Source organism: Propithecus coquereli, unplaced genomic scaffold (genome assembly GCF_000956105.1).
Source record: "Propithecus coquereli isolate 6110/MARCELLA unplaced genomic scaffold, Pcoq_1.0 Scaffold67, whole genome shotgun sequence".
NCBI lineage: Eukaryota > Metazoa > Chordata > Mammalia > Primates > Indriidae > Propithecus > Propithecus coquereli.
Genome location: NW_012152729.1, coordinates 524,171 through 538,226, shown reverse-complemented (window position 1 = coordinate 538,226; position 14,056 = coordinate 524,171). Strand labels below are relative to the sequence as shown.

At 44.6% G+C, this 14,056-nt stretch overlaps 2 protein-coding genes across 2 annotated transcripts; one reads left to right on the top strand and one right to left on the bottom strand.

Annotated features, from left to right (window-relative positions):
* Positions 1-66: 66 nt before the first annotated feature.
* On the top strand, positions 67-7,190 carry TXNL4B (thioredoxin-like 4B). The gene is made up of 4 exons (XM_012660538.1): positions 67-336; positions 3,166-3,315; positions 4,722-4,873; positions 6,700-7,190. Exons 2-4 carry the CDS (start codon positions 3,184-3,186, stop codon positions 6,863-6,865), a joined length of 450 nt encoding a protein of 149 aa, XP_012515992.1. The 5' UTR covers positions 67-336; positions 3,166-3,183; the 3' UTR covers positions 6,866-7,190.
* Positions 7,191-9,943: 2,753 nt separating this feature from the next.
* On the bottom strand, positions 9,944-13,464 carry HP (haptoglobin). Its single transcript, XM_012660535.1, has 4 exons — positions 13,254-13,464; positions 12,886-12,987; positions 11,799-11,873; positions 9,944-10,836 (listed from the first exon to the last, which is right to left on the bottom strand). Exons 1-4 carry the CDS (start codon positions 13,447-13,449, stop codon positions 10,058-10,060), a joined length of 1,152 nt encoding a protein of 383 aa, XP_012515989.1. The 5' UTR covers positions 13,450-13,464; the 3' UTR covers positions 9,944-10,057.
* Positions 13,465-14,056: the final 592 nt, after the last annotated feature.

The window sequence follows — 14,056 nt, the reverse complement described above, 5'->3', positions numbered from 1 at the left end:
AAAAATAATCAGCCATATTTAATGAGGGCGGAAGTGACGCTTGGTTTCCGGTCTGCTCGGGCGCTGTCTAGAATCTGTTCTGCTGCTTGGGCTGTTGAGCAGGGATGGCTGGGAGTTCCTTTTCTGCGTTTGTGCCTTTTCCTCTTCCGTGTCCTTCCCGCTAAATTGTCCAACGAGGGTCGCTAGGCAACAGTCCCTGGGTTACTTTGGATTAGGGTCGCTGCCCCGCTTGGGGCCGAAGAAGGGAACCTCCGGCGTCCTGGCTCTTCCGAGAACGGGTACGCGGGTGCCGACAGCCCTGACGTGGAAGCGGCGAGGGTGACTTGAACGAGCAAAGTAAGTATCGTCCGTACCTGGCAGTTGTGTGCGCAACCACAGGCAGCTTTTAAAATATATATATCGGAAAAATAGAGACGCACGCCCCCATGCAAAGAAAAATCACCCATCTGCTCACACGCAGAGGTAACCTCTGATGATATTTTGGAACATTTATTTCCAGTTATTTTTCTATCTAAATATGTACATATGCGCTATAGTTAGGGTCTGTGCAAAAGTGAGAGCACTTTTTTTTAGTGGTTCTATAATAGTGCGTTAGGGGACTGTACCAGCATCTATTTCACCAATCCCGTAGATGGCCATTCAGGTGGTTTCCAGTTTTTCACCATTATAAATGGAATGAGTATCCTCTCTTCATGAATCTTGTCTAATTATTCACCAAGAATTAATTTTCAGAAATGGAATTGTTGGTCAAAGAGTATATCAGCTTTCTTTCCAAAGAGGTTTTATCTCTCTGCTTTCCAACAGGGGCTAGCTATACCTGCTGCTATAGTCATACTCTTGCCATTATTATGTACTACTATCTTGTTTAATTTTTGCCAATTTAATGGATTTTTTAAACATATCTTTTAATTTGCTTTTCTTTGCTTACTAGTAAAGCTTTTGAAATTTATTCACTGTCCATTTGTACCTTTTCTTGTGGAAACTCTCCGTTGGTGTCCTTTGCTATGGACATTTTCTTAGGTGAGGTCTCGATTTCCCTCTCCTCCTTTAAACATTTGTCCAGTCCCACCCCTGGCCTGCTTGTTGACATGTTGCCCTCCCCTTACTTCTTCCTTTTTATCAGTAATGTAGACGAGTTGCTGTTTGTTTGAATTCTAGTGGCGGGACAGATCCGTTTTCTCTCTGACTTTCCCTTTCACTGGTATTAATAATTTGTTCTGCTAATGTTTGATGAAGTCCCTTCTGGCAATCAGCATCCCCAGTTAAAGTATGACCCATTGCTGGGACAATTTCATTTCCTTTTTTTGTTGTTGCTTTTTGTGTTTGTTTCTGGCATCCCAGTTTCATTTCCTATATGAATTTTTATTAATTCATGTATTTTTTTTTAGATATAGGGTCTTGCTATGTTGCCCAGGCTGGTTTCAAACTGCTGGCTTCAAGCAATACTCCCACCTCAGCCTACCAAGTCACTGAGATTACAGACATGAGCCACCACACTTGGCTCTTAATTCATATCTTAAAATGTGACTTGTGAGAAAAAAATGTAAAGAAAGAAATCCTCCCTTTCCATTGTATTAGCCAACTTTGGAACTGAATTCAAAATATCAAGTATCCCAATGGTGTCTCTCATGGATGGCCTCAAAAACTAGCTCCTTGGGCCGGGCGCGGTGGCTCACACCTGTAATCCTAGCACTCTGGGAGGCCGAGGCGGGTGGATTGTTGGAGCTCAGGAGTTTGAGACCAGCCTGAGCAAGAGCGAGACCCCACCTCTACTAAAATTAGAAAGAAATTAATCGGCCAACTAAAAATATATAGAAAAAATTAGCCGGGCATGGTGGCACATGCCTGTAGTCCCAGCTACTCGGGAGGCTGAGGCAGAAGGATCACTTGAGCCCAGGAGTTTGAGGTTGCTGCGAGCTAAGCTGACGCCACGGCACTCACTCTAGCCCGGGCAAAAGAGTGAGACTCTTTCTCAAAAAAAAAAAAACTAGCTCCTTGGTCAAAGAGTTTCTCAGAAATGAAATTTTTTCCAATAATGAAAATACAAGTTCATTGTAGTAGAAGGAACCCTGGACTAGAAATTTGGTGGCCTGTATTCTAGTCTTTGTAGCTAGAAGTGTAACTATAAGCAAACTAGTTTATAAAATGAGGAGGTTGGATTAGGCCCCTCCTACCTCAGTATTTTACGATTTGTTTATTTAATTTTGATTTTACACACATTCTTAATTGATGTGTTTGCCATGTGGTGAGGTGTTCCTAGTCAGGTATGCACTAAGAATCCTTAAGCCAAGATTCATGATAATATAAATGTCTGTCAGTAAAGGACTGTTTAAAAAGTATGGTACATGCATGAAATAGTATGCTGCTACATCAAAGAATATGGAAGTTTTCTATATAGAGTTATAGGAAGATTTTCACATGTTCGGTTTTAAAAAATGCAAGCGCAGAAGAGTGGATAAATCGTGTGTGCTGAACATCTGCCATTTGCCCCTTAAAAGCCACTCTTCGTCCTCCTCTAGACTGCTCTGGGACAGGAGGCGTGCCTGCCTCCGCAGCTCCCCTGCGCGCTGGTTCCAGCTGGAGTCAGCCAGTGGGGGCACTAGCAGAGGTGGGAGAGAGAGTGGTATCAGCAGGCTGGCCTGTGCCGCGGCCTCTCCACTCACCTCTCTTTGCTACACGATTCTTCTAACTGCTTCTTCCCATGGCTCCTTCAGGCCTCAGGGTGAGAATAGCATCCCGCTGTTACTAGCCCCAAAGTACTGCACTTTACTTTGTTCTTTTCTATGCTACCCTTAATTAAACTGTCTTCAAATTACCAAATTTGAGAGTGTCATGATTTTTTTCCTGGAACACTGACTGATATATTAGTTATCTTTTGGGGTAAAAAAGGGGAGAAAATACAGAAACACATATTTGTATTTCCTGTGAATGCATAACAAAACTCTGAAATATAAATAGAAAGCAACGAAAGCTGTTACCTGGTGTGCAGGGGAAAATGGGGCAGTGGGAACTTGGACCGAGGAGGGAAACTTTACACAGTACCTTTCTATATTGTTTCTTTTAAAACCATGTGAATACATAACCTACTCTAAAAATTAATTTTTTAAAAATTAGGGCTCATGCACTTAATCTAAATTGTCTTTAAACATTGCAACTTTATTTCAGGATTTGGATTATTTCCAGATGAGCTTCCTGTTGCCCAAGCTGACCAACAAAAAGGAAGTAGACCAGGTGATAAAAAGTACTGCAGAGAAGGTGTTGGTTCTCAGGTTTGGGAGAGATGAAGATCCTGTCTGTCTGCAGCTCGATGATATTGTAAGTGAATTTTTAAAATAAATTGTTTTATTAAAAATTTTGATATTCTCACTTCATCATCTGCAAAGTGCATGGAACGGAGCAGGCAGGGCCGGGTGGAAAGCTGTCAGTCACTGGCGCACTCCCACTAAGGGCTGATCATGTGCCTGCCCTACCCTGAACTCCGAGATCTGCGATTGTGCTGACTCTGTCATGGATGTCCTTCCAACTTAACAGCTGTCAGTGCTCAGTTTCACCAGCAAGGCAATGGAAGAGCAGGAAACATGATTAACAGGCAACTGTGAACATTATCTTTTTTGATGCCCACAACAGTGGAGTAATAGTGGCCCCATTTCCCAGCGGGGGAAATAAATATCAGGGAGGACAAATAACTTTCCATGGGCACAGATCCACTAAATTGCAGAGGTGGGATTTGAACGCAGTTTTCTGTAGCTGCCAATACCCTTCCCCAGTGTGTTGTCTCCATTATGTCCTGATGATCATTTCTGATCTCACAGCACATCTTCACACTCTGATGAGTAAGAAGGAGGAGTATGGGACAGGGGAGGTGTATTCTTGTCTGTATTTATCATAGAGAAAGACTTAACCTGGGACTAAGACCTCTTCCCACCATTTCTGTTGCTGCCGTCCACTGTAGAAATCGAGTATAAGAATCCTCATTTCTGTGGTTAAAAATAAGTGTGTGTCAAAAGCAAATAATTCTTTGGGGAGAAAAAAACGAGTATGTGATATGTTAACCTGGGGAAAAAAGGACCAGAGGATTATACCCTCAGCTGTGAGGAGGAAATATCACAGAGATCAATGGTATAGACTCTGAAGCCACACTGTCAAAGTTCAAATCCCAGCCCTACTGCCTAGTAGCTGTGTGACCTGGGGCAGATTACCTCACCTCCCTGTGCCTCAGTTTCCTTCTCTATAAAATGGGGACTCTAATAGCACCTACCTTACAGGAATGTTGTAAGGATTAAGCGAGTCAACAAATGTTAAGCGCTTAGGACAGTTAGCGCATAGTAAGTGTCATGTAAGTGTTTGCTACTAATTATCATAGTTACCATTTCTGTGACGATTGGGAGGAAAGAGATTTTAGGGAGTTTCAGTATTTGCATTACATATTTCTAAGTTGTTTTAAGTGAGGATAGATTACTTTTATGAAAACAATCAAAGAAAAAAATTAAAGGAAGAAATGCATTCACACCATTTTACCCAGAGTCTTCTCATAACCCTGTCAGCAGCGATTCAGACTCAGGATGATAAGGTTACACTGTGTCTAATGTGGAACCCAAATAGCCTAGATTCTTGGCTCAGGAATTTTTTCAAACAAAATACTCAGTTGTAGTGAAAAGTTTCACAGAAGAGACATTAGCTAGCTCTCATATTGTAACCTCTGTCTCTCTTGTCGTTTGCAGCTTTCTAAGACCTCTTCTGACCTAAGTAAAATGGCTGCCATATACCTGGTAGATGTGGACCGAACTCCCGTTTATACACAGTATTTTGACATCAGTTATATTCCATCTACTGTCTTCTTCTTCAACGGGCAGCATATGAAAGTGGATTATGGGTAAGTTAGGATGATTTACCTATGACAATCCTAAACATTTCCTTTAAGCAGTTACAGTATCTCACCTATTCCCATGTGATGTTGGCTCCGTGAGTCTTATATTGGTATTGTTTCCTCAGTTGATATACTCTATAATTTTTTATGCCAAACCTTGGTACAAAATAAGAGTGTTTCAAGTATGACTGGCAGATTTTAATTTGCAACTTAAGTATGAAGGAATCATACAGTTTGTGAAGCATTAACCATCCTTAAGTCTACAAAATATAGAACAGTTACGTTAGCTAAATAAAGAACTTAAAAGTTTCCCAGGAATTTCATTTAAAACAAAATATGTAGTTCTTAAACGTCTGGGCCTGGCAGGTGGCATTTATAAAAGAAACGTTCCAGCCAGGCGCAGTGGCTCATGCCTGTAATCCTAGCACTCTGGGAGGCCGAGGCGGGTGGATCGCTCAAGGTCAGGAGTTCGAGACCAGCCTGAGCAAGAGCGAGACCCCGTCTCCACTAAAAATAGAAAGAAATTATCTGGACAACTAAAAATATATAGAGAAAAAATTATCCGGGCATGGTGGCGCATGCCTGTAGTCCCAGCTACTCGGGAGGCTGAGGCAAGAGGATCGCTTGAGCCCCAGGAGTTACCAGGGACAGGCCCTCAGAGGCAGTGCCCGTGTGTTAAAGGAGAGCAGGAGGTACGCGTGCAGAAGGGGGACAGGCATTTCAGTAGAGAAATAAATAAAAGAAGAGTTCCTTCCAGCAAACTAGGATACGCTTCTCTCTCGCCAAGTTTCCTGTCTTCTACCACTCTGAGAATTTGAAATCATTCTTCAGTAAGGCCTGTCAAGAATAAGTGACAAGAAGTCTTCTTTAATGCCTTCTCCTTCATCCAGTTATTGTCCCAATACTTTATTATTGAATGTATCCATCATTCTTACCATTTCTTACTGTGGTCGATGTGTCTACTTGTCTAGATCTGCGTATCTTCTTTGTCATCTGTTTGAAAGTATGTTCCATATTACCTGTTTTAAAGTGTTTTAAAGCTGTTTGTTCTCCTGGAACACAGTTGATGTAAGTATTAATTTGGTACAACCTTTTTAGAGGGCAATTTATAACACTACGTATCAAACACTTAAAAGTGTTTAAACTTTTTAACCCAGTAATTACATTTCCAGAAATTTAATGTGATGTACATGCATGTTTAGTGGCTTTGAAAGAAATATATGTTAGTTGGAAAAAAGCACATTCCTAAACAGTTTATATGATATAATTTCCAATATTAGGAAAAAAGAAATACATGTGTACATACATATACATACACATGCATAAGATTGGAAGGATATATACCGAAAGGTGACCTCTGACCTCACTGGTGATTTTATGTTTTTCTAAAAAATTTCTATAATAAACATACCTGATGTTTGAAATATTTTAATACCTACCACTCAAAAACATAAGTGATTAGAACTTGGAGACCGTGACTTGTAAATGGGCTTCGCACTAGCCAAAAACAACAACAAAGAAACAATGCCCACTCCAACACTCGGTGCATCCTCCTTGCTAATGACTTGAGAAGTGATTAAAGCAGATTTTCAAGCAGAATCTTTTCACATGACAGGTTTTCGTGCTAGTGGCCCACAGCACTGGTTTTATAGTTATATACCAAGTGGGGGGAAAAAAATCAATGGAAAAATCAATGTCAGGCTTTATGTCTAAAGTTTCTTTGACAAGAGGAAAAATAAGAAAACTACTGTTCATTTTGTTTATCCTGCAAGTCTTCAGAAAGTAACTATTAAAAGTTCTGAGAGCAGTTGTTTCTCTTCTATGCTGTCTAGATCTCCAGATCACACTAAGTTTGTGGGAAGTTTCAAAACCAAACAGGACTTCATAGATTTGATTGAAGTAATCTATCGCGGAGCAATGAGAGGAAAACTTATTGTCCAGAGTCCTATTGATCCCAAGAATATTCCCAAATATGACCTTCTCTATCAAGACATTTAGTACACCGTCTGCTGTCAAAGACAAAGAGAAAGGCACATCTTGAAGCAGTACCTGAATCCCAGCCGTGCTGTTTTCTGGAGTCATTCAGAAATGTGATCAGTGTCCCAGTGGAGAAGAGGTTTGACATGCATGTAAAATACCAGCCCCTGAGGAGAAAATCACACTGGTTCCCTGCTTCTCTGAGATGCCTAAATGTCTGCTCCCTGCGAACCTCAGAGCAGTCAAGCCGGTGCTCTTCAGTTTCCCCAGGGTGATTTGTTTTTTTACCTTCTCTTTATAGCGTGCTTTCTTCATACTTTAAGATAATACAGAATCCTCCCAAACATCGGCTAGTAAAATTTGACTTAATCATGTTTATTTGATACACAAGTAAAATCAAGAGTCAATTCCCATGGGAGCAAAAATACATAGTTTCTACCCTAGATGTGTGCACATGCGCATATACAAACACACACACACAATCTCCAGTCCCTATTACCCCAGTTTCTCTTAGAATAATTCTCTACTGAATAGAGAGTAGCTCTTCTTGCCTATTTGTTTTATTTTGGAGCCTTTCTTGCTCTGACTTTTAAAACACTGTCCTGTTTGGCTCATTTAACTAGCTTTTATGTTGTTAAATTGCCAAAGAAGTGAGAACTTGAACCTACACCATCCAGCACCCAATTGGAGGGGAACAAAGAATTAACTACTCTTAGTAAGTAGGAACACATCTCTCCCAGAGGTTGCCGCCCCTTCCTGAGGTGGCAACTAAACTCAAACTAAAAGCGACGTCAGAATTATTAGAAAGAAATGTCACCTTTATGGGATTTGCCTGTTTTGATAACTTCATGAGGAATTGTTGCTCTTCCAGGGTCCCCTGGCACAACCTTGGGCAAGTTACTGCTCCTCTCAAAACCTCATGGCAACTCTTGGCATTGACTTTCCAGGATGGGAGAGTGGGTGCACAGCTGGAGGGCAGCAGGCCAGTCAGCTTGTCACCTGCTTGGCAGCGCTGACCCTCTTGCTGACAGAAGCCCAGTTCTGTTCAGGGCAGTACCATCACTGCAAGTCCAGCCCCCTTTGCCAGGTGCTTCCTTACGAAGTCTCTCCTACTGGAGGGGTGACCATGAGACTTGGTTCTGGCTAATGCAGCATAGAGGGAAGGCTGCTGGGCATCTTTTGTGTTCTCCGCTGATAAAAACAGAGAGGCACTCCAGGAATAAAACAAAACAAAACCCTGTCACCACCCCCTGTCTTCTCCTCGCCTCCACTTCGTGCTACTGATTTAATCATGATGCATGGAGCTACAACAGCCATCTTAGGACCATGAGGCAACCAGCATCAGGATGAAAAATCGATATGCTGAGAAGAATCGTAAAAAGAGCCTGATCCCTGATGATGTTATTGAGCTACTAAGTGAACTCTGGATCTGCTTCCTCTGACTTCTGTGAAAGAATAAAATGTCTTCATTGCCTAAGTCACTGTTAGTTGAGTTTGCTGTTCCTCAGTCCAAATCACACAGTATTTGTTAGGCGGTAAGCACTCAGATGGAAAAACTCAGAACTTGCATGCATAAAATTCTTGTATCTTCTTTCCCCTTGAGGGCTTTAGAGACTCTTTCTCTGAAGTCCTGATTTATATTTTTGATCCTGTCTTAGTTCCCATTCCACAAGTACTTATTGAGTACATGCTATACGTCCCGTCGTATGCTAGGTGCTACGTAAATACAAATGACTCCTGTACCAGGGACAGGCCCTCAGAGGCAGTGCCCGTGTGTTAAAGGAGAGCAGGAGGTACGCGTGCAGAAGGGGGACAGTCATTTCAGTAGAGGGCCCCTGAGGAAAAAGGCCCAGGGCCTGGAGACGGCAGGGGGTGTTCAGAGAGCGGCACAGAGTCCAGTGTTGCTGAAACCCGAAGTTGAGGCCAGGCCAGCAGGAGGTGCTGCTGGGCAGAGAAGATCAGTGATAAGAAAATGCCAGAGTTTTGCTGTTATCATTATTTTCCTCCTGAGTAGTTCCAGAAACCACTTAATAGAATCATTAATTCTAAGCGTTTGAGTCTTTTCCAGTTTCTGGCTATTATCTCTTTCATAGGTTCTAGAATGTAGGTCCATATCTTCATTGGCCCACTAGCTCTAACCTGTTGAAATTTGTCAATGGATCTGGCCAGACCCTGCTGAGAGAGAGTGCCGCGAGTGGCATTTTGCACCAAGAAAAGGAGAGGCCGCGTTTTTGGCAAGAGAAGGCGGTGTGTTGGCGAAGGCTTATAGCAAGAAAGACCTCCGTTAGATGGGCTTCCCGTTTACAAGAGCGGGAGGCCCTCAACAGCAAGACCCCTGTCTCTGGAAGGTCAGACTCAGATGGCTTGCATTTGATTCCTAGTGAAGCGAGGTTTCTTCCAAGTAGGAAAAGCAGCTCCTACACAGGAAAGGACTCTGACCTCCTAACTCTGTGGAGTCCCAGAATATTATTGCTGGTAGGGACTTTAGAGATTGTGTGGTTTAAGCCCCTCATGGGAGTGATCAGGAACTGATGGCCAGGAAGCTTAAAGAACTTAGCAAATTTATGGGCCAAGCTATGATTTGGACGCAGCAAGTCCAGAGATCCTGCCTTTATGGCATCTTATTTTGTTTTCTGGAGTGCTGGTGGTTTGGAACATAATAAAAGTACTGTCTGCGTCAAAACACTTTTTTCCATGCCATTTTGAGCTAGCGTCTTCCTCACCAGGCCTGCACCCTTCCTCCTGATTCACTTCGAAGAGGTGACAGGATGCAGTGAAAAGAGCTCAGAGTTGTATTCAAACAGCCTGAGGTTCAAGGTTCAGCTTCACTATTTAGCAGCTGTGTAAGAAAATCTCTAACTCCTCTGAGTCTGTGTTTCCTTGTCTGTAAAACGAGGACAATTACCTTTCTGAGACCTGGCATCCAGTAGGCACTGAGTGAGTGTGACTCCCCAAGATGGAACAGTTTGTGGCACCCTAGGGATTTCCAGTTGGCTTGGGGTATTTTCTGCCATCCTCCCTGTAGACTCTCTACCGCTTGGCTGCTCTTGGACCATAAATGAGAGAATAAAAAAGGCCTGGGACTGAACACAGGACAGAAACGGGTCAAAAGAAAACTCTTTATTGATTGACGCAGCAACACAGGGCTGGCACCCATCAGCTTCAGACCATGTCTTAGCCCATCCACTCCCATCCACTTCTCCCAGCCTCGAGTTAGTTGTTGGCGATGGTTTTCTGAACCCAGTCCAGAATGGAAGGCACCTTCACGTACACGCCATACTCGGCCACAGCACAGCTCTTATCAAAGCTCAGGATACCAGCCGCGTACCAAGTGTCCTGCTCCAGGTCGTGAATAGCAAAGGCGCTGCCAGCATCGCCATAGCAGGTGTCTTCCTGGTACTTGGTCATGCCAACACAAAAGGTGTATTCGTTCAGTATGGGCTGCACCCCTACAGGACTCTTTGGTGTCTTCTTTTCGGGCACTGTGCTGCCTTCGTAGTGCATGACACACTTGGTCTGGTCAGCCACAGGCAGCATGACATACTTGAGAAACTCAGTAAACTGAAAGTTGGCATTTCGGCCCCAGCCTGACACATAACCCACACGCCCCTCTTCCACATAATCCTTGGAAGGTAGGCAGATGGGCATCACTCTCTCATTAACAGGCACCTTCTGTTTGAGTTTGATGAGCCCGATATCTACCTGGGAGTAGTTAGGATGGAAAACCACCTTCTCAATCTCCACAGGCTGATTCTTCCCCACATAGAGTCGTAGAGTAGGGGCAATGTCTTTTGCTTTGGCATCTTCTGTGTGATTCAAGAAGAGATTTTTAGCCGTGGTCAGCAGCCACTGTTCATTGATCAGGGTGGCCCCTGTGGTGAGATTATGGCGAGAGACCATCTTAGCTTGCCAGGGAAAGCTGCCTTTGGCATCCAGAGATCCACCCAGGATCCGTTGCACCTGATCCACTGGATTCTTGGGCTTCCCGCACACTGTGAAGGAGAGCAAGAAACTCGTGAGCAGAGGTGTGAGAGCGTCTCCCGATCCGGGAAGGAGGGCTGGGAAGCACTGGCCGCTGCTGCTGTCTGAGCTATCCTTCCCCTTTTCTTTCAGAGCTGGAAAGATTTAAATGCTTTGCCCTCAACACCCGATCATCTCATTTCCGATATTTACAGTTTAAAACAATTCAGGTTTTTTTGTTTGTTTTTTTGCATCACGAAGCAGAGTTCGATTTCCTGCCTTTCTAACTCACAAAAGAAATAAGTAACGCTGAGAGTTTTGAGCCCTGGCTGATGAACTGTATTATATTTAAACAATTTATCACAACAAAGGAATGTCCACAATTCCCTGAAATCCACTGAAAGGGCTGGGAGCTGTGATAATTCGTGATATTCTTTCTGAATAAAGGGGGTCTGTAGCAGCACTGGCCGGAACTCAGATTGCACGGATGTTGCAGTTAATACAAGACAGGTTGGCAGTTCCACACCACCAAGAGCCGAAGAAGCTGGGCAAGACCCTCTTGTTCCAAGGAGGGAAAAGAGAGAGCAGCAGCTCTTCCCAGTGACAAGAAACAGCAGCCCCAGCCCATCTCCAGCTTCCAGTTGCACTTCGTGGATTAAGATTTTATGTCCTCCCTCGACTTGTTCTTGGAGCTTGCTTTACTTTCGACCTAGGGCTCTCTGGGCAGGCTGGCTATCTGTGTGCATGGGGTCACTTGACCTGGGGGCAGTGTGGACAGTGGATTCAGCCAATGTCCTTCAGGCCCGAAAGAACAAGACCCTTAGTGAGCTCTATCGAGAGTCATCACCTAACTGCTCGATCTCTGCCTGACCAGTTGTAGCTCCCTGATCCCTCCTGTTGGCTCTTGTGCGCCGAGAGGAAGCCACACAGGCGGGCTGTGCCTCTGCGACACTCCCCTGGACACCGGCCTGCGCCCTGAACCCTTGGCTCCCACCTGCTTCACATTCAGGAAGCTTCTCCCCAACGGCTTTGTTCGTCCACTGCTTCTCATGGTTTAAGGTGTACACTCCTGAAACAAGGAAAGAAATGAGCCAAAAGAGAAACCAAACTGCACATAGCACAGAGTGAGAAGGGATTTAAAGGGAAGAATTAAAAAGAAGAGGAAGCGGGGAGCACTGTGCTGGAAGCCAAGCACTGGGCGCCAGTTCAGCCCAGCAGAACACACTTGGCCATGGCGGTCACGGCCAGGCCGTGCAGGTAGGGAGGGTTCAAACCCTGACTCCTCCACTTACAGGCCGCCTGAGCCTGGGCAACATACGCAACCTGTCTGTGCCTCAGGCTCCTCCTCAGCGAAATGAGAATAAGGATATCTCTTCAGAGGGTGCTGGAAAGACTAAGTGAGCAAGTAAATATAAAGCACTTAGGATAGTGCCAGGACCGTACAAATCTCTAGATGAGGGCTACCTATTGTCATCTTCATTTGTTCTTTTACCACGGCTCCTGAAATAGTGAGCTATGTGGCATTGCCCTCCCCTTAACAAAAGGGAAAACTTGGGGCTGAGCAAAGTGAGTGTGCCCAAAGGACCACAGCTACTGGTCACAAAACCTTCATTAGAATTGAAATCTGGGCCAGGTGCGGTGGCTCACTCCTATAATCCTGGCACTCTGGGAGGCCGAGGTGGGTGGATTGCTCAAGGTCAGGAGTTCTAGATCAGCCTGAGCAAGAGTGAGACCCCGTCTCTACCAAAAAATAGAAATTATCTGGATAACTAAAAATATATATATATAGAAAAAATTAGCCGGGCATGGTGGCGCATGCCTATAGTCCCAGCTACTCAGGAGGCTGAGGCAGAAGGATTGCTTGAGCCCAGGAGTTTGAGGTTGCTGTGAGCTAGGATGACACCACTACACTCACTCTAGCCCGGGCAACAAAGCAAGACTGTCTCAAAAAAAAAAAAGAATTGAAATCTGGCTTCAAGGAGAACATGTGAACTTGCTGGCCAGTCACCCCAGCCCCATTCACCATGGAAATGTCTGGGCAGGGGTGTGTACAGAGCACAGAGACACTGTGTAGGTCTTACCGTCCCCCTCAGTGCGCAGTTTGTAGTACTGCTTGCACTGATAGCGAACCGAGTGCTCCACGTAGCCATTTGCAATCTCGGGGGGCTTTGGGCAGCCATCGTCTACAAAGAAACAGAAGCCGGAAGAGGTTAATATTCAGAAATTGCTGCCAGAGACCCATGAAAAGCCAGTTGAGAGGAAGCTGCTCTGCACATCAACTTCCTTCCACCGCAAATGGAAGCCAAGGGCAAGGCAGTCTCCTCACGGTACTGAGAGCCCAGAGATGAGAATGAGAAGGGGGAACAGGCTCATCCCAAACAGTACAGGTCTAATAGGGTCAAAGCAGACGCCGGGGATGCACAGTTCCTGCCCAAACCCCAAGACGCACCTGCCATCTCTGTGGCCTCATTGTTCAAGTCCACTGCGAAAAGCTGTCCCCACAGCAGGAGGGCAACAACAGCTCCCAGGGCGCTGCAGAGAGAATACAGGAAGGAGTGCAAAGCTGTTCTCCCTGCTTCGCAGCACACACACACACACACACACACACCCTGCACACACACAGGCACACGCACACGCACACGCATCTCCCATTAAGCAGCCAGAAAAGAAAGTATGTGGAAGGTCTAGGACCAAGAAATTGCCGCACCCACCCACAAACACACTTAGCAGCTTCTGAGCACACCCAGCTCCCACAGACTCTGTGGTGCCGGGAACTCTACATAAGCTTCAGAGAAGGGTCACCAAGACAGGAAGGCATGTAGGTAGCAGGGCCTCGATTTCTGGCTGCATTCAGGAAACATTAAACCGTCAATAATATACGACCTCTCCAACAAAGAGAGACCTCCTTCAGCCAGCCCTCCTGTACTGGGCTACAAAGATACTGCTAATAAAATGTAGATAACTCAAAGATAAGAACATAGGGCTTATCATGCTATTCTCTCTACTTTTTGAAATTTTCCATAATAAAAGGTTTTTAAAATATATAATTTTAAAACATTTATGATAATTTGCCTTTAGGAAATGGTATATCAAATCCCAAAATGCCAAAAGATTATCTGGGAAAGAAGTAGCTTCCCGAAAGCAGGAGGGTGGCCATGGGCATCGGTGCACAGGCCTGCTTACCACTAAACCATCTCACTGACAGCTAGCGACCGTTCAAGGATTGCTTGGTTATATTACGTTTCTAGTCTT

Bases quoted from the DNA above. Each gene is read 5' to 3' on its own strand.
- TXNL4B (XM_012660538.1), top strand. From the start codon at position 3,184: ATGAGCTTCCTGTTGCCCAAGCTGACCAACAAAAAGGAAGTAGACCAG. The intron at 3,316-4,721 runs GTAAGTGAATTT...TGTCGTTTGCAG, and splicing joins GTCTGCAGCTCGATGATATT to CTTTCTAAGACCTCTTCTGA. The intron at 4,874-6,699 runs GTAAGTTAGGAT...TATGCTGTCTAG, and splicing joins CATATGAAAGTGGATTATGG to ATCTCCAGATCACACTAAGT.
- HP (XM_012660535.1), bottom strand. From the start codon at position 13,449: ATGCGTGTGCGTGTGCGTGTGCCTGTGTGTGTGCAGGGTGTGTGTGTG. The intron at 12,988-13,253 runs GTGCGTCTTGGG...GTTTCTTTGTAG, and splicing joins TGAGGCCACAGAGATGGCAG to ACGATGGCTGCCCAAAGCCC. The intron at 11,874-12,885 runs GTAAGACCTACA...TCCTTGTTTCAG, and splicing joins ACTGCGCACTGAGGGGGACG to GAGTGTACACCTTAAACCAT.